Consider the following 23,170-nt stretch of genomic DNA (forward strand, 5'->3'; position numbering starts at 1 on the left):
ACTCCAGTTTCGCGACCCCCTCCGTCTTCGCGCGCCTGGGACTCTCAGCAGAGATCTTCTCGATCCGCCCCCCCAGGATTCAGACCCTGCTTCCGCACCCCCAAGCCCGGACTCCAGTCGTCGTCCTCGTGCCCCCCACGCCGCCCCCACACCCAGACGCCAGCCGCGACCTCCGTGCTCCCGGGATCCCGCTGTTGCACCGGCGCCGGCGAGTGCAGCCGCTGCCCCACCACGCGCCCCGAGTCCGCCCGGCCCTCGGCGGGGAGATGAACGCGCAGCTGGACGGCCTGTCGGTGAGCTCGTCCTCCACCGGCTCGCTGGGCTCGGCGGCCCGGGCGGGCGGCGGAGGGCACGCGGGGCTGCGACTGCTGTCCGGGAACGTGCGCCAGCTGCACCAGGCGCTGACCGCGCTGCTGAGCGAGGCGGAGCGGGAGCAGTTCACGCACTGCCTGAACGCCTACCACGCGCGCCGCAACGTCTTCGACCTGGTGAGCACCCTGCGCGTGCTGCTGGACAGCCCGGTCAAGCGGCGCCTGCTCCCCATGCTGCGGCTGGTCATCCCGCGCTCCGACCAGCTGCTCTTTGACCAGTACACCGCCGAGGGCCTCTACCTGCCCGCCACCGCCCCCTACAGGCACCCCGCGTGGGGCGGCCCCGACGGCGCGGGGCCGGGGGAGGTGCGCCTGGTGAGCCTGAGGCGCGCCAAGGCCCATGAAGGCTTGGGCTTCAGCATCCGCGGGGGCTCGGAGCATGGCGTGGGCATCTATGTGTCGCTGGTGGAGCCAGGCTCTCTGGCTGAGAAGGAAGGACTGAAAGTCGGGGACCAGATTCTGCGTGTCAACGACAAATCCCTGTCCCGGGTGACCCACGCTGAGGCCGTCAAGGTAGGGTTCTGGTTTGGGGGAGGAGTTCAGGGGCAGCTACTCCTCGTGGCAGTAGCTCCATGCTGTGTGTCCTTAGGCAACTCACTTGACCTTTCTGGGCTTCATTTTTCTTCAAAACATTTCTTTAAAACAGGAACATCTAGTTTATTGAGCATATACATGCCAGGCACTGGGATATAGTAATGGGCAAAGCAGATCTGGACGCTGCCTTCCCTTGGGCATAAAGGCTTTATGAGTGGGAGACAGACCTTATCAAACATTTGGGTAAATGTATGATCACAAAGTGGAAAGAGTTGTGGATTCTTAGGAGCATTGAAAGGTATGGTCTCCACTGGCATAGTTAGTAATCCGTGGGTGTCTTCTGCTTTTGCGGTTATTCTCATTATTCTGTAGGCTTTTGCCCCTAAAAGAAAGTTTTGTTCGCTCCAAGTGGCCCCAGGAGGCTGTTCTGGTGATCCGAAGAACTCTGGCCTAACCCTGCCCTTTGTGGACCAGGGTGTGTATTCCGGGCCAAGTCATTTGTCCTCTCAGAGCCTCTAGTTCTCCACTTGGGAAATGGGGCATCAGGACCAGATAAGAGTCCCTAACCTCGTTGGAAATGAAGCCCCTGCCTGAATGTCAAAGACATATCCCCCGCTCTCTTGAGAGTAATTGTACTTTTTGTTAATTGAGAAATATAACCTTAGGACCACAAGCTTCTAGGGATTTAACCATGCTGTTTAAAGGAATGTGTGTGTGTGTGTGTGTGTGTGTGTGTGTGTGTGTGTGTGTTTGCTAACCTCATTCCCAGGGCGTTTGAAAACCAGTTGGAGTATGAGATGGATAGTGTTGGTCTTGTGTGAATTCAAGGATGCCTTGCATTCATACACACACACACACACACACACACACACACACACGCACATGGACACACCTTTGTGTTCAAGAAGTGAAGAGTTTTGGGGAAAAGCAACAGTGACACTCTCTGCTTCTATAAGGACAATGCTTCTCAGGGGTGAGGGCGGGCCTGTGACCCAGCTTCTCACCCCCCTGCCCCTCGCCCCTGCCCCTCGCCCCTGCCTCTGGTCCTCCTCAGCGCAGGTGTTTTGAACTCCAGCTGAGGGCCTGCTGGCTGCTGGGAAACGCTTAGGCAGCAGAGGTGCAGGGCTGCTGCTTGTGTGCTGTTCAGTGACTGGCTGTTCACCTGGGACATGACCATCCCATCGCTGACCTTGACCTTCCCTTATTTGCTCCCCTATCCCTCTGCCCCCTCAGGGAGGCCCCTGAGGATTTGGAAACTTATTTGCTGCTTCTGGCAAAAGGCTGATCAGTTTGTGTTTTGGGGTGTGTGGGTGCAGTAGACAAAGCTCCTTGTGGATTTGCATGCACCTATCCTCCTCTCGGTCGCCTCCCCCCCACATTAATCTTTTCCCTTTAGCTGACATTCCATATATTTATAAAGAAATAACCCATTAGCCTTTGGCCCTAAATGATCTGGAGTTCCCAGATGATGAATTGATACTTGAAAGATACTTGGCCCAGATGGGCATTTATAAATGTGGATTCAGTTTTAGTGGCAATTAAAGAAAGACCCGAGTAACTTAATCATCAGGAGGTGATAGACTTCGGGAAGGCCTCAGGTAACCTGGACATTAAAAACACAGACTCTCCCTTTAATTCTTCCCCAGGCTCGGCCATGCCTGTAAGGCTGAGCTGCTTGGCTGAGAGTTTCAGCCCGGCCCTCCTGCATTTCACCGAGTACACTCTGCACCTTCTGCCAGAGCCTTCCTGAGCTGTACACCAGCGTGTGCTCCTTCCTAGCAGCAGCAGGCCTTAGCTCGTGTATTTACTCTGCTTGCTTCCAGAGTAAAACCTAAGCTCTCCACGCCATCGTTTCTGAAGCCCCAGAACTAATTCTTGCCAGGGGGAGAGGTTGGTCGGAGCAGAACTGCCCTTGGGTGGGGGCCTGTGGGAGCTCCGTCCCTGTCACTTTTCCTGCGAGGCGCCTGCTAAGGCACAAGGAGCTCCTGTCTCAGGGGTGCCCCCCCTTCCTGCCAGTGCAGACTCATAACCTGCCCGGAATGTACCCATGTGGACCCTCCAGAAGCAACAGGCAAAAACGGGTGCTGCTTTGTGTCACCTTAACTCCAGGGAGAAAGGGGGACAGACTTTCCGTGGGTGGAATTTAAACCGGAGGAGGCGGGACCTGTCTCGGGGCCTCCTGGAGCGCCTCCACCTGAGGTTGCAGGATGGGCAGGCAGTTTCAGGGACCAGTTCAGAAGAACACCTGGAGCTGTTGGCACATTTCCACAGCATGCAGGGTATTCAGCCCCCTAACGGGGAGCCCACAGAGGCCTGGCTTCCCTACGAGGTACAGACTGCCCTGAACCAGGGCTTCCACTCCCAGCCCCTGTGTCAGCTGCTGCGCAGGAGGGCACAGGTCAGAGTTTATGGTGAAGGCACGTTCCTATTCAGCAGACTTCAGGCTTCCCTCACATGTCACTGGGTTTTCTGCTTATATCATTTTTATGCTCCAAGACACCACATCACACTTAGTATAAGATGTGTTTTCTTTTTTTCTTCCATTTTATTTTATTTACTTATAGTCGTCCTTCTGTGTCCATGGGGGATTGGTTCTAGGACCTCCCACAGATACGGAAATCTGAGAATGCTCAAGTCCCTTAGTCGATCTTTAAAAAAAAATTTTTTTTAATTTAAGTATAGCTGGTATACCATGTTATATTAGTTTAGTTTCAGGTGTACAATATAGTGATTCAACATTTTTATACCTTACAATGTGATCACCCCACTAATTCTAGTAATCATCTAGCAAACGTATTACAATATTATTGACTATATTCCCCCCTCACTTTTTTCATCCACTCTCCACCCCTTCCCCTCTGGTAACCTTTCTATGAGTCTGTTTTCTTTGAGTTTCGTATCTGAGGACACGGAGGGCTGACTGCTTGTATGTTTGTTTATTTTGCTTTTCCTTCAGCTTTATTGGGTATAATAGAAAAATAAAAACGGTACATATTTAAGGTGTACAGTGTGATGATTTGATCTACCTATACATTGTAAAGTGATTATCAAGCTAATTTACATATCCATCACCTTACATAGTTATTTTATTTTTGTGCTAAGAACACTTAGGATGTACTCTTCTCAGCACATGTCCAAGTATACAATAATAGAATTGTTAACTATTGGCATTAGTTAACTGTGCATTAGAACTTACTCACCTTATAACTGAAAGTTTGTACCTTTGTCCAGCATCTCCCCATTCCCCCCACCCCCTGGCCCCCATCTCTACTTCCATGAGTTTGACTTTTTTAGATTCCACATATACGTGAGGTCACACAGTACTTGTCTTTCTCTCTCCGGCTTTTTTAACTTAGCCTAATGCCCTCCAGGTTCATCCATGTTGTCACCAATGACAGAATGACCTTCCTTTTTATGGCTGAATAATATTCCATATACAGTCACTTTCTCCATTCATCTGTCCATAGACACTTAGGTTGTTTCCATGTTTTAGCTATTAAGGAGATGTGTTTTCCATCTTAAAAATCTTTGTTTTTCTTCTGCTGGTAGAAAGAGGGGGAGCGGGGGAAGAGCCTCTGAGCTTCCCAAAGCAGAGATGCATCGTGTATGTGTAATAAAAAGGAAATTGAATTTTAGGAATCAAGTTACTTAAGAGTTTATGAGTCAGAGAGGCTCACCTCCTCCCAGGGAGCAGAGGAGACTGAGCGTTCCAGTGTTTTCCCCTTCTCTCTCTGCAAGTCAAGCCTCCATTGTCATCCCGGGTCCGTGTCCGGCGGGGCTCCCATCCGTCTCTTGAAGCCTGTTTGCTACATCAGCAGTGACAGGTGTAGATAAGGCAAGCCAGTTACTATTTGCAATTATGTTGAAACGTTTGGATTTTGAAAAAATCTATCTCGAATGAACAGGAGCCAAGCTAATAACAATAAAAAAGGAGACCTTTCAAAGGTCTTCAGCCAAAAACGCTTGACAAATTGGCCAAGGAGTCCACGGACCAGGGATGGATGCATTGGACTCTGCGGCACACTTGCTGCGTGACCTTGGGCCAGTCCCCGACCCTCTCTGTGTCCTAGGGTGGGTGGGCCAGGGGCCGCCCAAGGTCTCTTCCAGCTCAGACAGTCGGTGCTTTGCTCCGTTAAGTGCTGCCCACAAGGCATTTAGGATGTCCGTGGCGATGTTTTCTTGTTCTTTTTGGAATTGCTTTCGTTTAAGGCAGAGTAAAGAGAGTTGGTGAAGGATTGGAAGATGGGAATCTTGGCACTGTGTAGCCTCCTACTATATCAGGAAATTGATGGGTTACACGCTGTACTGAGGAGAACTTGACTGCGGTCCCTCGACCCAAGAACACCAACCCCGATGCCATTCCAGATTGAAGGGGGAAATGATAACAGGATTATGCGTGCAGTAGGATTAGTGCTCTGCCCTGGGAGCACTCAAAATCAAGTTCACTTACCCACTTGCTTTCTGAGCCCTTGATTCTGCCGGTAGCAGGGAGCAGAAAGGGGGGTGGGATGGGTGTACACCTGTGTGTGTTTCATCTGGGTAAAAAACAAATGGCTTCCTTACAGTCTCTGCGTCCCCCCCCCCTGGGGAGCATCCAAGGAGCATATTAGAATTCGAAACGTTCCAGAAGTTCAAAACAGTGGCCGGCCCTTTCGCTTAATTAGAGTTATCATCACACCCTCCCTTCTTTTGCAGAGTAACCCGGGAAGAATCTGTCTGTATTAATATGTCATTGTGTGTGGCCCAGCATGTTCTCAGTGACACATTTGTCATCTTCCCATTGCACACGGTTAGCTGGAGCTATTAGACATTATTAGCCGCTTCCAACGTTGCGTCTGAAACGCGCTTCTCCCCGGTGTCATTCCTGCATTCCGCTCTGGAAGCCGGGCTAATAGGCTCATGGGTATGCGAGGACTTTCCCCCGGCTCCGCACTCTGTCTTGGGTCCTGCGGGTCCTGCCAGCAGTGACAGGTTGAAAGCTCACTATTAATAAGCCCTTTCTTGAATAGATGCTGGGTGCTGGATCCAGAGGGTGACACAGTACATGGAGAGGGTCCATTAATTTAGTCTTGTCTCTTTGGCTCAAGCTCGGATCCTTAGGGTTTTAGAAAATGCTGGTGCCTTTTAATTGCTTATTTACCGTTCGAGTCAAAGAAGCGTTTTGCAGGGTGCGAGAGAATGCCTTTATTTATTAAGGATTGATATTTTTATAGTAGAAGATCCCCGCCTCCTGACTTTAAGATGGTCATGAAAGAGATAATCACTCCGGCGCCAGCTTCTGGTTTTTCCGTCGCCACCCCCACCCCTTCTTCCCGGCGTTGTTTATTACCTGCCGTGGAGTCGTCATGTGGATGGAGCTGCAAAGATAAGTGTGATCCTTTAACCCCCGACCAATTGGATTTTGTGTATTGTTGCTTCCCACCTCCGCCTGCCTCCAGCCACACAGCACACAGCCTGTACGCACCCGTCAAGTGCATGCATCCCTTCACACGCCTGTTTGTTCATGCTCACAGCACATGCGCATCTCCTCCGAGTCACCGTTCCCCCTCCAACACGCAGAGGGCTTTGCCCTGAAGCAGGCGTCCGCAGGGGTTGACACTCCAGCTGGCTTTCCTACAAGGCTCTTGGATGACCTGGGAGTCCACTGCTCAGGGTCTCCCAGACTGGTGCCCGGCAAGGACCAGACGCTCTGATGAAAAGCAAGAGCATTTAATGGCTGGAGGTAGCTGGAGACTGAAATGCAAATATTTCAAACTGATCCTTTTTTTTAACCCCCACCCCCGCAAGCAAGAAGCTGATATTAACCCAGAGCCCTCACAGACTTCTAAGTGCCCTGCAGGGCTGGGGCTGCATTTTAGATTCCTGTGCCGCAGACGGTCCCGTTTTACGTTTATAGCACAGCAGGTGGAAAGGGTGCGAGGAGCAGGAGTCAGACTCTCCGTTTGTTTCCCGTGCACCCCTGGTGCCAGCTGCAGGACGTGGCACCTTGAGGCCAGTGCACTCGTTTTCAAACTTTGCTTTACTGCAACTCTACTGGGAAGCGGGGAGGCTGACCTTAGTGTGTGTCTACCGTGTGCCAGCTGCTTTCTCCCTCCCAGCAGAGGCAGGGAGGCGAGGAGGTCGTGCTCAAGGAGGGAAAATGGACTAGCCCAGGTTCCCCGTTGGGGTTAGGAAGTAGGTGGCCCTTCGGCCTCACCTCCTGAGGAAACCAGCCCCAGGCTCTGTAGCCAGCCTCCTGGAGACAGTGACACCCACTGCAGGAAGCAGGCTGGCATCACTGCTGGTGCCTGGCATATCAGGGGCCTTTTAAGAACCACCCAAAGGCTTCATTTTACGAAGTGGGGAGCCTGATGCCCCCACATCAAGGGAACGGGGCATGTGTTAGCCCAGCTTATCGGCATGCAGAACCCTTTGTCCATTCAGCTCTGGGCAGCACTTAGCACAGCCAGGTCTGGGGCTGGAAGTCAGAGATGGACGGTACAGGCCCCTGTCCTCAGGGAACCATGTGGGGAAGATGGGGGGAGTGAGGTGAGGTGGGGGGGCGGTCATGGATCTACCCATGGCCACAGGTCATCTAGTGGTTTAAGTGTTATGGTATCTGCATACCTCCACAGCCCTGCCTCCCTCTTCAAAGCAGCACCCCTCACTACCACCCCATCCCTCCATCCCCCCACCCCCTAACCTGCTTCAGTTTCCTTCAGTGCCCTTGTCTAGGACGCTTCGGTTCGCTCTGTTTATCATCTGCCTTCCCCGCTACGAGTAAGCTCCAAGAACAGAATCTGGTCTGCATTGCTCAGCGACACACCCAGTACCTCCGCAGCGCCTGGCGCATAGTCGGTGCTCTAATAAAGAGATAAATATTGGCCGAATGAATGGCATGACCTCGCTCCCAGGGCAGGGCTGGTGAGTTCAGGGTGCCGTGGTTCCTGAGTGTGCCATCTGAAGGAAGTCCGTGTGTTGCAGCATAGCAGGTGCTGGGTAGGAAAGTCGAGGAAGACATAGGATCTAGTGAATGCTTTACCATGAAGCTGGCAGTGTGGCTGTGGGCACATCACACCAATCTCTGAACTCAGTCTCTGGAGCTGTGAAATGGGCATAGCCGCCGCCCAGCTGCCTCCTTCCCGGGATGGCTGTGATCAAATGACAGAAAAGGTGTAAAAACTTTGGTAAATAGGAAGCCCTCTGCTACTGCAGTTGACCCTTGAACAGCCTGGTTTGAACGGAGCAGGTCCACTTATACGTGGATTTTTTTTTTCTTTTTCCAATTGATCCACACAGTTCAAACTCGCATTGTTCTAGGATCAACCGGTGGCTGGGAATCCGAGTATGCAGAGGGCCAACCTACGTTACTGCACGGGCATCCCTGTCCCTAACCCCCGCGTTGTTCAAGGATCAGCTGTGTTTTAGAGAAAGGCCTTAAAAAAAAATGTGGTCTGTGTCCTGGTGGGCAACAGCTTTTTTCACCCTCTGCAGTTCATGTGTCACTTTGCTCTTAATATCAAAACCACATTTCCAGAAGTGGGTTGTTTAGGAGCCTGACTGTGCCTGTGATTCCGAAATAGAATCATTTATGCATTCTGAAGCAATCAATGAGCCAATTTTGGGTGAGGTATATCTTCTGGCTTTTTGTTTTTAAATGCAACCACAACAACAACAACAACAACACTGTTCAGGTTTCAAGAAACCGCAGCATTTCAGGTGAAGGCCAAGGCCCTGCTAAGCACTCGTGTGTTTAAAAGCTGCTTTATTCTCTACCGAGAATGCATAAATGAGCTTTTTTCCCCCCTTCTTTTCCAGCCCCAGCCCCCTAGCCTCCTTCCCCCTTTGAGAATGTGTGTTCCGTCTGCTGAATTGGCTACGGCTTTGCTTCGGCTGGCAGCCAGTTTTGTAGCTATGTTGCCTCCCCACCTGAGTTTTCCTAATATCAGCATCCTCCCCACTTTGAATGCAAAGCAAATGTTTCGGCTTCCATAGACAAGCCTCTAGATGTGAAGCTGAGGGCTCCAGGGGAGGAACACAGTGACACAGTGCCGTGACATCAAAGGCCTGGGTCTTGGGGTCTTAGAAGGAGTGGTTCACCGAGGCAGCTTAACTGAAAGGTAACAAGACCCCAGGCAAGTCTTAACCACACTGAGGTGTGGGAGGCACTGCCTTCCCTTAGCGTCACTCGCTCCCCCTTCCTCATGCATCCACTCAGCCTTGACCAGAGACGCAGACCCACCCTGTCCTCACCCTTAGCTGTTTTTGGAGCATGCGTCCAGAGGTGCACAGTCAGCTGATCTATTGAAAAATCAGGGGAAGGGAGGTCTGCACCCAAGAGGTTAGAGATGGCTTTTGGAGATGGACCTGGGTTCCTCTGAGAGTGTGCTTGGCTGTGACCTTGGGCAGCTCCCTCTGCCTCTCTGTGACTCAGACTCTCCATCCTTGAGCCTGCCTTGCCGTCCTCACAAACGGTCCTTGTCGCCGCTGCACATCCAGCGCTGAAAAACTATGGCCGCGGAGGTCCCGCTGCAGGCATTGTAATGAAAAATGTTATCGACTGCATTCGCTTGGCTTTGAAACTCTTCTGTTGTGTCTGCTTAGTTGGAAAAAGAAATAGTGCTATTGGGGGGAAAAAAATACTGGGCCTGAGAGCGGTTTGAATTGCAGAGTCATTTACTAAATGTAGTTAATATTCCCATATAGACAGAGTTTCTTTAAAAATGTCTCCTACCTGCATTTTAGTCTCTGCATTTTCATTTCACAGCAGTAATCAAGCCCCGTGGCGGGATGGAATTGTGTGTCCCGACTGCCCTTAAAAATGGGAGGCAAGACAGATGCATGGCCCAGAGGTCAGTGTGTGACAGCGCCGTCCTGGACCCACTGCATTCCCAACCTTGTTTCCAGCATTCTTCCCCGATGGGCTGGCTTCCCAGGGGCCCTGACGAGGAGGGAGAGGAGGAGGCTGTTTCCAGAACCCATCAAAGCAATTAATGCAGGTGGAAGTGGTGATTTGACGACATGGGCATCGGCGCTTTAAAAAGCCCGGTGATTTATTTGGACCACATCTGAAATGGTATGCGAGGATTCATTAAGAGGTTTCTGATGAAGAGAAGAAAAGTGGTCCAGCTTTCAGAAATTACCCTCCTGTGGAGGGAGGGAAGCTTCTCTCCTAAGTCCCTGGCGGGAGGTTTGTCTTCTGCATTTCTATCCTCCTGGGCCCCGAGGGAGGGGGTGGTGTCCTTCGTTGTGTCTGGACCCAACGTGACTTTTCCCCTTTTCCCCATCTCCCTCCTTTTGCCTCCCTCCTCTTTCTTCTCAGGGGTCCCCGGACCTTTCCCAGATTTCTCCCAACTCTCCTGAACCCTCTCCCACTTCCAAGGGTCCCTCCAGTCCTCTGCTGGGAAGGTCAGGATGCTCAGATGGCCCTCAAATTCCTTCTCACACCAAGTGTCTGTATCTTCACCCATCTCCTGGCCATATTGTCTCTGAACAGGATCTGGGCCTCCTTTTTTTTTTTTTTTTTCATTCCTATACTCAACTCTGTCCAGTATTAGGAACCTTTATTTGCCCTGGAAGTCCTGGCACATGGCTGACCCCCTGGTGGCACCTCTCCTCTCGACCTCCAACCGTGACATTTCCCAAGTTAGTAACCTTGACCTGCTCTTCTCCACGGTCCCCTGCTGGGGATGTGGCCAGATTAGACTCTCCAGGCTTGACCTCCCCAGCACATCTCAGGCCACACTTCCCTGTTCTCCACCATCGCCACTGCGAGCTACAGCGCCCTCCTCACTGTCTCTCCGTCTCCCATCTCGCTCATCTGCCCACCAGTGCATTCAGCATCCTGGAGGCAGGGCTAACTTCCTCAATTTGGGTCCCATCAAGCCACGGCCTATCCAGGGCCTTGCACTGGAGCTGGGGGCCTGCGGGGCAGAGGCTGAGCCTCACCCTTAACCACACTTGGCCAGGCAAGCAGCACACCCTCCTCTGAGACAAGGCTTTATTTCTCTCCACCTGTGGATGCCTACGGCCCCAGCGCATGCTCCCAGCAGACCTTCCCTCGAACCCAAAGATGGGGGCAGCTGGGAGCCTTCTCCGCTCCCCCTCAGCCGGCCTCACCCCTGTCATGACACGGATAATATATGTCTTTGTATTTTCTTGGGTTGCTTCTTGGATGATGATAACCTTGCTATTGGCTTACAACGAGGCAGGCACTGTTTTCAGTACTCTCTATGTATAAGCGCATTTAAACCTCACCACAGCCCGACCAGGTTTGAGGTAGGCACCGCTTTTACCGCTTCATTTTGCAAAATTGCAAAGAGTTTGTCACTTGCCTCTTGTCACAAAAAATGGAAAGTGGCGGAGGTTTTGCTGACTTGAGGGAATGTGCTCATCGCCCCAACACCAAGAGAGAGGTGACACCCCACGATGCTAGAGCCTGGGCCCTGGAGCCAGACACTCTGGGTTCAAAGCTTTGCTCTGCCACTTTGCACCTGTGGCACCTTGAACAAGCTTCCCAACTATGATGCAGAGCACACTAAGAAATCTGGGTGCCACCAGGGAGGGTCATCGTGGGCCACCAGGAGCTCTGCCCCCGGAGTCTTCACCACAGCCCCGGGAGAGGAAGAGGAAACCGGGCACGGGGAAGGGGCGGTGACAGCCCGAGCACACAGGGGGAAGGTGGCAGGATCAGACTGGAACCCAGGCCTTCCTGCCTCCGCAGCGTGCGCTCCTGGCTCCGGCTCTCAGCTGCTGCTCACCGAGGAGCTGGGTGTGCAGCCTGCCCGGTGCTGGCCAGAGCCAGGGTTCCGGGGATGCACGTGTCTTCCTTGATTTTTTTTTTCCTTATGGAAATGGTTTTGCAGCCTTTGGATGAGAAGAGCCACTAGGAACCCAGTCAGCCTGGGCCACGCCCCCCCCTCCCCTCTATGCATTTTATTGACTAGACTTTGGGTTCAGGGGTGGCACTGGGCACGCTTTGCCTTTTTTCCTTTTTCCTCTCTTATCTCTCTCATCATGCCCTGACCCTTGTCAGGAGTTTATTTTGTATGTTGTCGTTGGAAATTCGCTAAATGGAGAACTGTGACCTCAACTCCACCCCCATTAGGGTAGACCCGCACTTATGCAGTCATGCCGTTGACGGGTGGAGTCTCTAAATCTGTCCGCGCTGTCTGCCGGGGAGACAGGATGAGAACGGGGTCTCCTGGGCCTCGTGTAAAAGGCTGGTGGTTGTCAACCCATCACGGACCGGACAAATAAAGGGCCAGTTTTTATGGTTCATAGGAACCATGAGGAGTAGAGGAGTCAGCCTGGACTTTTAAGATAAAGTGTGTGTGTGTGTGTGTGTGTGTGTGTGTGTGCGTGTGTGTGTGTGTGTGTGTGTGTGTGTGTTTTAATGACTACGATATATGAGTTCAATTTAGAAAACTTAGAAACCCCAGAAAAACACAAAGGAAGAAAAACTAAAATCATGGATAATCTCCGCCCAGAAATAATCGCGGTTGGACAATTTGACTCCTGCCTTTTACTAGCAAGTCCCCTGTGTCCCTCTGCGTGTCAGTTTGCATTGGGAATTTTCTCGGCCATTCTGAACATCGATACGGAGCCTGCTTCTCTCACCAAACAGCACGTCATGGCTATTTTCCCACCTTAATAAATGTTTCTAGACCATGACTTTCAGTGATTGCATAGTACGTCATTGCAAAGAGGTACACTGTTTCTTTAACCGATTTCGTCTTCCTGAGCTGTTTGTTGTTTTTGGCATTATCCATATTGCTGCTTTAAACATCCTTGCACATAAATCTTTAAGCCCATCTCTGATCATTCCTTGGGCTGTCTTTCTCCAGTGGCGCTGGCTCAGGGGATAGACGGGTTTTTACGGCTTTGGTAACTGTGCCAGATTGCTCTTGGGGAAGAGTTGTTGTTTTTACAGTCCCTCCTACCGGCGTCAGCAGTGGATGAGATGCCTCATTTTTCCCAGCCTTGGCAACACTGGATATTATATTTCTTTTCCATTTTTGCCAATCTGATAGACAAAAAAGTATCCTATTTTAATTTGCATAATTTAAATAGGAAAGTAGGACTCCTGAGCATGTTTGTTTGTATAGCTGTATATACGTGCATGCAATGTAGAACATCTATAGCATATATAATATTATATATTGAATACACCATTATAACATGTACAATAATGTACATAATATCTATAACATATTCATGTATTTTTGGTATATAACATTTAAAAAATATGTCTTTATTGATTTTTTAGAGAGAGAGGAAAGGAGAGGGAGAGAAGATAGAAACGTCAGAGATTAATCCTGCAACCCAGGCATATGCCCTGACTGGGAATAGAACCAGCAACCCCTTGGTACATGGGACAATGCTCAATCCACTGAGCCACGCTGGCTGGGCAGGTGTATAAGTTATTGAAGTCCTACACCCACTTAATCATAAGAGTTTTTCATTTCCATGTCATCAAGTCTATCAGTCTTTTAAGAGATGGTTGATTTGCCCTGGCCAGTTTGCTAAGTGGTTAGAGCATCGGCCCACGGGCCCAAGGGTCACAGATTCTATGCCCAGCCTAGGGCACATACCTTGGTTGCAGGTTCCCCAGCCCTGGTTGGGCAAACGGGGGAGGCAACCAATCAATGTGTCTCTCTCACGTGGACGTGTCTTTCTCTCACGGCAATGTTTCCCTCTCACTCTCTCTCCTCCCTCCTTCCTACTATCTCTAAAAATCAATAGGAAAAATATCCTCGGGTGAAGATTAAAAATAAAAAAGATGGTTGATGCTTCTACCTTGAATTTGGATTCTTCAGTCTGAGGGTGAGTTAAATTGGAAGCCTATCCTCTGGTTAACTGAGAATGTACAGGAATTGATGAGGGACAGGAATGTAGAGTCAGTGAGGAGAAACACCCCATCCGTGTATCCGCTCAAGGGCTGAGAAAGTGATATTGATATGAACGGATTTTCCTGATGGATGGTTGCGCTGTAGACATTGATTCTAGCAACAAAACACTCCATCGCAAATCCACCGAGGCTCACCTTAAACCATTATATTTATGACTCCTAGGATCGTGTTAGTTTTTCCCCAAAGCAAGAAAGAAAAGGATAAAGAGACGAAATTTAGAAGAACATTTGTAAAAGAACTTACTTAAATTATAAGAGACTGAAAGCCAAGCTTAGTGGGTAATTGAAGAATTGCATTAAAAAGGAATCAATATCTTTCTGGAATTTGCTTTGTCCTCATTTTGTGAGTGGCTTTGCCAAAGGATGGTCACTCTGTCACGATCTTGCAAATTTCTCTTGGCATTATCCCCAAGGACAACAATTTTCCTCTCTTCGATCCTTCGTGTTTTTCCTTTGAGCACAGCCTTGACTCACGGAGACATTTAGGAGCAAAGATGCTGGAGAGCAGGGCCTTGAAATGTCAGGTCCCTGTTCCCGCCTGGGATCCTGGCGGTGCCAGCGTGAGCCAACGTTTCCTCCTGCGTCTTCACGCTGAGCCTCTGGAGAAGGTCAAACTCATAGAGGAAAGAGAGTGGAGGGAATGAACAGTTGATTTTAAAAAAAATCTACTTTCTGTGAGGCCCAAATTAAAAGCAAATTTAAACAGCATTAACGAAAACTGAAAAGGGTGAAAGAAGATACTGCTATTCCCTCCTTCCTAACAGGTTGTCATTTTTCTGCCATCTCCTCTGGCCTCATCCCTGTGCATTCACACTTCCCCAGCGGTTTCATCGCCTGCTTCCGTTCATCTTTGCTTCGTACACACGTTGTTGTGTTGTCTCGTGATCCTCTGTGGAACTGCATGGGGTCTTGGATGGGCTCACACGCCTGCTCTGCAGCCTAGTTGATATTCCCTGGGGGGGGGGGGTAGCAGCTCACAGAGGCGAGGTGGCCACAGAGAGCTGTACTTTGGTATACATCGAGTTCTTACCACACCACCACCTGCTTGGGTCAGCATTCCAGAAGAAGAGAGACTAACAAGTTGTGGACTTTTGTTTAAGGGAATGTTTATAAATGACATGTGTTCTTAGACCCAAGTTAGCAGCAGCAAAGGATTTCTGGGGAGCGGAGGGTGAGAGGTAGAATGAGAACGCGGAGTGGTTGCCCAAGCGTCTGTGAAAAGTGTCTCTGCCTCCAGCTCCTTGTGCAAGGTGTCTAATCCATGAGATGCACGTTAGCACTCATTCATCCACTTGGTAGTTGTCTTATTGAGCATCTCCCTTGTGATTGGTGTGATTTAACACCCACTTTAAACTCTACAGATTCTATTTATCTATTGTTAATATATGTGCAACTAATTTATATTTAAATGGAACTGTGAGCGTCCTAGCAACCAAGGCAAAAAGGGAAATCAATACTTTATTAGATTCTACTAGAGAACCCATTGGTACTTCAGGAGAGGTAAAATTCCTCATTGGCTTTCAGTGGAAGGCAGTGAATTTCAGGAGGAAGTCTTATTTCAATTGCATTTCTTCATTGTCTCTCATTCTATGTGGAATCATCCATGAACTCCTATCTTTCATATTTATTGATACCCCTGTAACCAAATCAGAAAAATGCCCTGCCTTCTCTGTTTATTGGGAAAGATGTAAATAAAAATAATCCTACCTAATAATAGACAAATATGCAAATTGACCACACCGCCGACACACCCACAAGCCACGCCCACCATCCAATCAGAGCGAGTATGCAAATTAACCCAAACCAAGATGGCTATAGCCACAGAGAGCAAGGTTTCCTAGGTAACAGAGGAAGCCAAGCTTTCCGCCTGCCCTTGCCAGGCCTAAGCCTCCACTCAAGCTACAAAGTTTCAATTATAGAAAGTAAACAAATTCAAACAAATGGCGGCAGGATGGAGCTTGAGAGAGCAGGCCAGGGGTCCCATATTGGAGAGGGTACAGGCTGGGCTGAGGGACAACCCCCCTCCGTGCACGAGTTTCATGCACCGGGCCTCTAGTCACTTGTATAAGTATGTTGAGATGTGTTCTTTCAGGGTCAGGGAGCAGCATGTGCAAATAGCTTAGAGCACTTGATACTGTACGAAAGCCCAGGACAGGGGCTGTAGATGAGGCTGGCCAGGCAGCAGGATGAGCTGTGTGGGCTTGAGATGCACTGGAAGGAGTTTGCATTTTACATCAGAAGCAGTGGGAAACTTTGGGGGCAGGGAAGAGACATTTGCATTTTAGAAGGACTCTCTGGCTGCCCTGAAGAGACTGATTTTGGAGGCTGGGAAGCTGTTGCAGTTCATGGTCCCTCTAAAAGGTTATTAACACAGATAAAAATGTGTTATCTGTGCAGAGGGAAGGAGCTCTGAAGACAGAGGGCTAATTAGGGCTTTACTTTCTTATGACATTAAAATATGCTGCCGCTGAGGCAGAGTCCACATCACCAATTTCCGTCTTCCCTTAAGGTGATGAAGTTGATTAGCTAAAGAACATATATGCACTAGAGGCCCGGTGCATGAAATTTGTGCAAGAGTAGGCCTTCTTTCCCACGGCTGCCAGCACCGGTTTCCCTCCAGCACCCGGGACCCGGGCTTCCCTTTGGCCTCCGGTAGGCACCTGGGACCTGGGCTTCCCTTGCAGCCCCGGCTTTATCCGGAAGGACGTCTGGTCTAATTAGCATATTATGCTTTTATTATTATAGATATCCCATAGATATGGACAGTAGTGTGGTGAGAAAGGCACAAATTTGGAGAGTCCGAGATTCAAATTCAAGCCCTGCCTCTGATCATCCTCTCTGTGACCTACAATCTCCGTCCTTCCCTGTGCAATGGGAAGAATAAACCATGTGCTCATCACTGCTGTGTTGCTATTACCAGTAACATTAACCATCACTTACTGGGCAGCTACTATGTGCCAAGCCCAGTGTAAGATGCTTTGTGTACATTATTGAATCAGGCCTCCTTATTTTGTCTGCATGCAACTCCATAAGGATAGTAGCACCATTGAACAGGTGAGAAAGCTGAGGCACAGGCGACTTAGTAAGTACCTTATCTAAAGTATCATAGCTGGGAAGAGATGGAACTTCGTTTGAATGGCTTTCTAGTGAGTATGTCTTCCACTGAAAAGCTCTCAGGAGGTCCTCACCCCAAGACACCTTTATATTTTGGTGCTTTGCAGTACTTTAGTCCCCAGATAAAGTCAGAAGATAGAGCCAAGATTTGCCTAAACTCTGCTATTTCTGGAGCCTGTGGAAGGAGGCACAGGGAGGGTGGATACCTGCACCACAGTGACTCTGCTTTGCGAAAAGATTATTGGAAAGCCCCCATTCAGTCCTATCCACAGCCTCTATAGATAAGGGAATTACGGCCTTCTATAGTCCCAGGTGGCACAGTGCTGCCCCCTGCAGGTGGTTATAGGAGCCACAACAGGGAGAGGCCTGGTTGCATATGAAAACACACACACACTGCTCACTGCCTCAGGAATTCCACCTTTCTGTAAACGAGAGTAGCGATTTTCAACCCGTGTGCTGCAAGAATTTTTAAAACATGCAATACCTGACTGTTTAGTCAGGAGCACTGACCTCTTTTTTCCTAGATAGTCAATTAAAAAAATGACAACAGCCAACACAATAGCTGTCCAGTGTGAATGAATCAAGATCATACCAATTTTTTTGTCAGATCGGCAAAAGTATATATTTTTTGGCGTGCTGTACACTTTTAGTAATTGGCTTATGTGTGCCATGAGATGATAAAGGTTGAAAGTTGCTGATATAGAGAATTAGATGCACATGTGATCCAAGATGCAGGTAATAGTTATGTTATCATAGCATTGTTTGTGCTGGCAAAAAACAAAACAACACAAAAAACAACAACAACGAGAAACATTGGTGTCCAGCAATCGGGGAGTGAGAATTCAGTGGCGGTTCATGTCTGCCAGGGGTTGCGATGTAATGCAGAAAAAAAATGTGCTTAACATCATTGAACTGGTGAGGAAAGAGCCTCAAAGTGCATTTTTTTTTAGCTGGGAAAAAAGAAAAGGTGATTCGCCTATTGATGGCGTGACACCTAGATTGCTATCATCATCTTGGCTTTTGCATTTTAATCGCAGAGACAGGCACAGAGAGGTTGGGCAATTTGTTCTGCGTCACACTGCCAGCAAACAGCAGAGCCAGGACTGAGGCCCCGGGTGTCTGGACCCCAAGCCCCAGCGAGGCCAGGTGGGATCAGCAAGAGGGGGCGTGTGCCATTCTTGCCTCTCTTCCCGATCACTTACCTGGGTTTCAGACCCGCTCCCCATCCCGAGGGGGAGCATCTCTGTTTCCAAGAAGAGAAGAGCTTGCTCCTCGAGCAAGGTCTGCGCCCTGAAATAAGCCGGATGACTCACCCTGAGTGTCCTCACTCGGGGCTTTCCCAGGACACTTTCTTTGCACACGTCCCTCAGGATAATAGTCTGGTAATCTCACAGCCTGGTGCTCCTCTGTGTGCTTGCACCGGGTGCATGCTTTTTGGACATCCGCACATCCGTGTGTTAACACACATCCTCTAGCCCCCTTACACTATGGCCCTCTCCAGCCTAGTTCTCAGGCCTCTGCTAAGCAGAGTCATGTCAGCCTGGTCTGTGGTTTTGGGGTTTCAGAGTTAGCTCTGAAGAGCCGAGGGAGACAAATTTGCCTCCTGAGAGCATTAATCCAAGTAGCAAGTTGTTAAGTTTGAAGACATACGCATATAATTTACATTTCGCAATCATAACACGCTGCCTGAATAGTCATCTGGTGACGGGGAGTGTCTTAGCCGTGCCATCTGCCGGGTCAGAGGGAGATGTCTTTGCTCGGACTTAGGAGGATGCCCGCAAGTCCCTAGGTCGAGTTTCACCACGAAACACATGATAAAAGGCACGAGAGCACCGCGCTCTGATGACCCTCTGCTTGCCGTGGATTCCCCAAAGCTTATGTTTTCTCTCTTTAGCCACAGCTCATTGAATTCTCAAGTGAGAGGCACGGTGCTAGTAGGCCGCCTCTACTAAAGAGAGAGAGAGTGGGATTATGGCCTTCGTCTTACAGAGGAGAAGCCGAAAGGTGTGGCAGCTTGCATGAGGGGCACGGCTAACGGGCAGTGGGTTCAGGGGCCTGGCTGGTTCTGCAGGTTGCCGCAGCGCGAGCGGGCACGGGTGACCGAGAGTCACCAGCCTGCACAGGCGGAGCTGTAAGGCAGCTGCTTACGAAGGCAGGGCCCTCAGCATCGTCCCATTGCGGGGGCGTCTCCCCAGCCTTCAGGTCCCTACAGGGACCTCCACTACTGATGCGGTGCTGCGTTGAGGGGTGCATCCGGCCACACCTGCCCTTCTCCATCTGCCCTTCTGGTGTGTTCTTCAGCCCTCTCGGCCCCTCCCAACTGATAACGGAGCCTCAGAGCCCCCGCATTCAAGATCTGGTTGAACGACCGTGTAGCCACCCAGGTGCCACAGTCTGAGGGCTCACTCCCTAAACGGGGAACCCGGACGTCCCCCAGGGGCAGCCCTCAGGCCTGGAGTCTGTCCCTGCACGTGCCCCTGATCTCTTTGCTGCCATGACCCGTGACCACCGTGCGCGTCTGTACTGCCTTTTCTTCTAAATGCAGCCACGGACCAGACGATAGTGGAGTTGAACTTGGGGCAGCACCTCAGCCTTTGGTGAGTCCAGCCTGCTCACGGCCGGCTGACAAAACCGAGTCCCAGCGAGAGGAGGCCGTGGCCGTAGGTCACCCTGCGAGCCCGTGGCGCCCCGGGGACATGCCTGCGTCATCGCTGTGTCTCAGCCAGAGTTCTTTCTGGTGGCCCTGCTGCCTGAGGCTGCCGGCTGCCCAGGCTCGCCCCGGTGAGGGAAGCCGCTGGTCCTCCTGAGACACGAATGGCGTGGCGCCCCTGGCGGTGACTGAGGACTGCACGATCCCCAGGTGGCCTGAGCCTCGGGGACGCAGGGGCCACGATGGGTGCGGAAAGCCGGGGGGAGGGTGATCTGGGGAGAATGCATCGGCCAGCTCTTTTTGGGAATTAGCTCCTTCATTTAGTGCCACCCTTTAAAATAAGCCAGCGGTTGTTTGTACACCTGGACACAAGAGGGGAATAGGAAGTATAAACCCACGTCTTAGACCATCCCCACCTCCTCGCATGACACCCACGTGTTAGAGGGAATGGAGCCCTTCCGCAGGGTTCTCGGGGCCTGTCCCAGGAGCCTCATTTTCTTCAGTTTCACCAGAAAAATAAAGAAGGTGGCGATGGATGTTGATATTCTTGCTCTTCAAGGCCCACCGGAAGCCCACACTTACCCTGCAACAGCCAAGAGCGGAGGCTCCGGAATGGTCCAAGTTTGAGTGACCATCAGATTTGTGGGTCCCAGAGGCTTGGGGTGCAGAGGGGAGGGGACCGGCCCAGGGCTGGGCTCCTGTGTCCTTGGCTGTGCCTCTCCTCGCTGTACCCTCTCTGTCCTTCCCATTTCGGGTTTCCAGGGTCCCCTTCCGTAGACCACCAGGGGTGGGCAGCTTGTGGCAGCCTCGGTGACCTCCCCGGCCCTCTCCGGCGCCAGCCGCCTGTGGCATTCTCATCAGAGGCATTAACCTCCTCTCGTTCTCAAGGTCACTGCCTGCCTATTTATAAAACTGACCAAGAGAATTCCACTATTGCCAGCAATCCAGAATACAAATCACGCTCTACGCGTTGGCTCCATTCTCTCACCCACCTTCTTTTTTTAACTCCTTGGACGAAGCTTTTCTACACCCAGTTTCTCTTCCAATGCAGACATGCCAGGGAAGAGAGGGGAGTGGGCTGTGCCTCTTGCTGAGCTCCTACTGTGTGCACAGCCTCTGGGCCTCTCCCACGTGGTCTTGTTTAATCCACACAGCCCCGAGAAGCGGGTGTTGTCCTCCTTTCACATGTGCTGCTTTGAGAGAGGGAGCGCCTGGCACTAGGACTCTATCCTAACGAGTGACAGAAGCCATTACATCCAGTTCTGCTGGGATCCGTGTTCTCTCCACCTGCACGCCTCTAATTCTAGCGCAGCCTTCCAGGTCAGACGCGTAAGCGGGCTGCGGGGGTGATGCCTGTGGATCTTGGGGTTACTTTCAGGATCATATATGTACTTTCTCACCCCATCAGGTCAGCCAGGCTTTTATGAGCACCTACTGTGTGCCTGGGGAAGCCTTGTCTCTCACCAGGCGTTAAGTGCCATGAGCATCTGCCCACTTTGTTCTCTCCTGGCCTGGCACACAGTAGGCCTCCGTCAGCCCTCATCGAATGAATGATGCGGCTCGGACTCTGCCCGGGTAAGAAGCAGAGAAGAGGCAGGCCAGTGGGAACCGCACTGAGCGGCCAGCAGTGCCCTCCCGGAGGAGGGAGCGGTGGGCAGGGAAGAGGGGCAGGAAGACGGTGTGGAGGGCTCGATGTGGAGGGCTCGGTCGCCTCGGACGTTTCTGCTGAGGCTCCATGAGCCCTGAGACCCACCTCCCCCTTTGCTCCAGCAGAAGCCCACCTGGTCCTCGCGCTTCCTCCATCCTGCATCTCAAACTTGAACGGGTTTTCATTTTCCCAGCCGTTCTGTCCGGGCGTCCGGGGAATGCTAAAAGAGCACTGTGAATCTTCCCCTGCTCACCTCCTCAGAGATCCTTTGGTAAAGACAGAATTTCCCCTCTCCTTATCCCTCTCCCGGGGACTAGCATTTTAGCTGTGGGAGCGAGGGACCCGGCGCCTCCCTGCTCACTCCAGGATGTCAGAGTGTCCTTGGGCGGGTCCTGGGCAGCCAGGGCTCCCCTCTGCCCTTGAAAGCTCTGCCCTTGGCTGCATTTGGGGAGTCAGTAGAATAATGTATGCTCTGGATTCGGGCAAGCGGGGAGGACCAGACAGCAAAGTACCGCCCTCCCCCTTTGAGACATAGTGTTGCTTTCTGGAAGCAATGTACCCGCATTCCGGAACAGTTGGAAAATGTTGAGAGACAGGAAGAACGGAATAACAGTCACCCGTAACCCGGCCCCGGAGAGCGGCATGCGGGCATCTGGCACATGGCTCCTCTGTTCGGTTTGGTTTGCTTTTCCCCGTGGGGTTTTTCCTTTACCAGAACTGAGATCGTGCTGTGAGGCATGACTTACGTCCTTCTGACCCCACTTAACGTTGAACTGGGTCCCCTATCCTTGGCATTACAAAGTTTTGTAATGATTTTAAAATGTGACTTTAGCGGCAGCGTGAACTGTCACGTGTGTAGGGACCATCATTTACTCAAACGGTCCCCAGTTCCAGGGGGTGTTTGCTGTTGATCCCGGTGCCGAACGCCCTTTTCGGGGGGGGGGGAACCCCGCTTCGTTGCAGCTACAGGTGCATTACGAGGAAGCAGCATGGCCGATCCCAGCTTCCACCCAGGGCGCAGGGTCTGCCTCCCCTCTCCTTGCGGCTGGTCCGTCTCAGACTGGAACATACAGAATGAAGGTGCTCTCTACACTCACCATTAGTTGCTGTGGGTAACTCCTTACTAGCCGTGTGGACAGACGATGTCCCTCTGTTTACTCACCAGAATAATGGGACCCCCTTCCCCACAAGACTGGGTTCAGGAGACGAGGCATGCCAGGGGCAGACCGCCTGACACGCACAGGCCCTTTGTAAACGTCCCGCTGTCGTTATTATCAGTATGTTTATCTCTTTCCTGTCTTGTCTGTATTTTATCGGGGTCGCTGAGACCACCCCGAGTTCTGTGACACTAGAAGGGCTCGCAGGTTCAACATACAGTTGTCCTCGGGGCGAGGATTTGTCCCCGGCAAGGACGCACAGCGAAATGAGCGCAGGGAGCAGGGGCGCGGCAGAGGCTGCAGGAGACCGGGCACCAGCTTGCGAGTCCTCCCCGCGCCGTCCCACGGAGCGAGCTTCCTGCCCCCAGCACGGACTGTGCCACAGGGGTGAAGTGCTGTCTGCCAGGGAGACTCAGCGCCAAGGGTTTGGGTTTTTTTTTGTTTTGTTGTTAATCCTCACCCCATGATATTTTTTCTATTGATTTCTGGAGAAAGTGGAAGGGAGGGGAAAGACAGAGAGAGAGAGAGAAACATTGGTAAGAGAGAGACACATGGATTGATTGCCTCCACACACACCCTGACCTGGGCCGAGGATCAAGCCTGCAACCGAGGTATTGAACCCGGGATCCTTCAGTCCACGGGCCGACACTCTATCCACGGAGCCAAACTGGCTGGGGCAGTGCCACGGGTTTTTATTGGGGGCCCTCTGCCTGTACCCGCATTCCAGATCTGCAGAAGGAAAGCAAGTGGTCGGCATGAGCCGCATGGTTTACGCAGGTTGGCCGGGCACAGCGAGCCCTTGTCAGG

General features: G+C 51.2%; 1 protein-coding gene across 4 annotated transcripts in view; it reads left to right on the forward strand.

Moving 5' to 3' along the window:
• The first annotated feature begins 210 nt into the window (after positions 1-210).
• WHRN (whirlin) overlaps positions 211-23,170 on the forward strand; it is a 64,452-nt gene continuing 41,492 nt past the window's right edge. For all 4 annotated transcript variants that reach the window (XM_028161399.2, XM_028161400.2, XM_008152101.3 and 1 more), the window contains exon 1: positions 211-884. In XM_028161399.2, coding sequence (XP_028017200.2) covers positions 267-884 — 618 coding nt within the window. In that variant the 5' untranslated portion in view covers positions 211-266. The remainder of the gene's footprint in view (positions 885-23,170) is intronic.

The sequence above is a fragment of the Eptesicus fuscus genome, chromosome 15 (genome assembly GCF_027574615.1).
Source record: "Eptesicus fuscus isolate TK198812 chromosome 15, DD_ASM_mEF_20220401, whole genome shotgun sequence".
In the NCBI taxonomy this organism is placed as follows: Eukaryota; Metazoa; Chordata; class Mammalia; order Chiroptera; family Vespertilionidae; genus Eptesicus; species Eptesicus fuscus.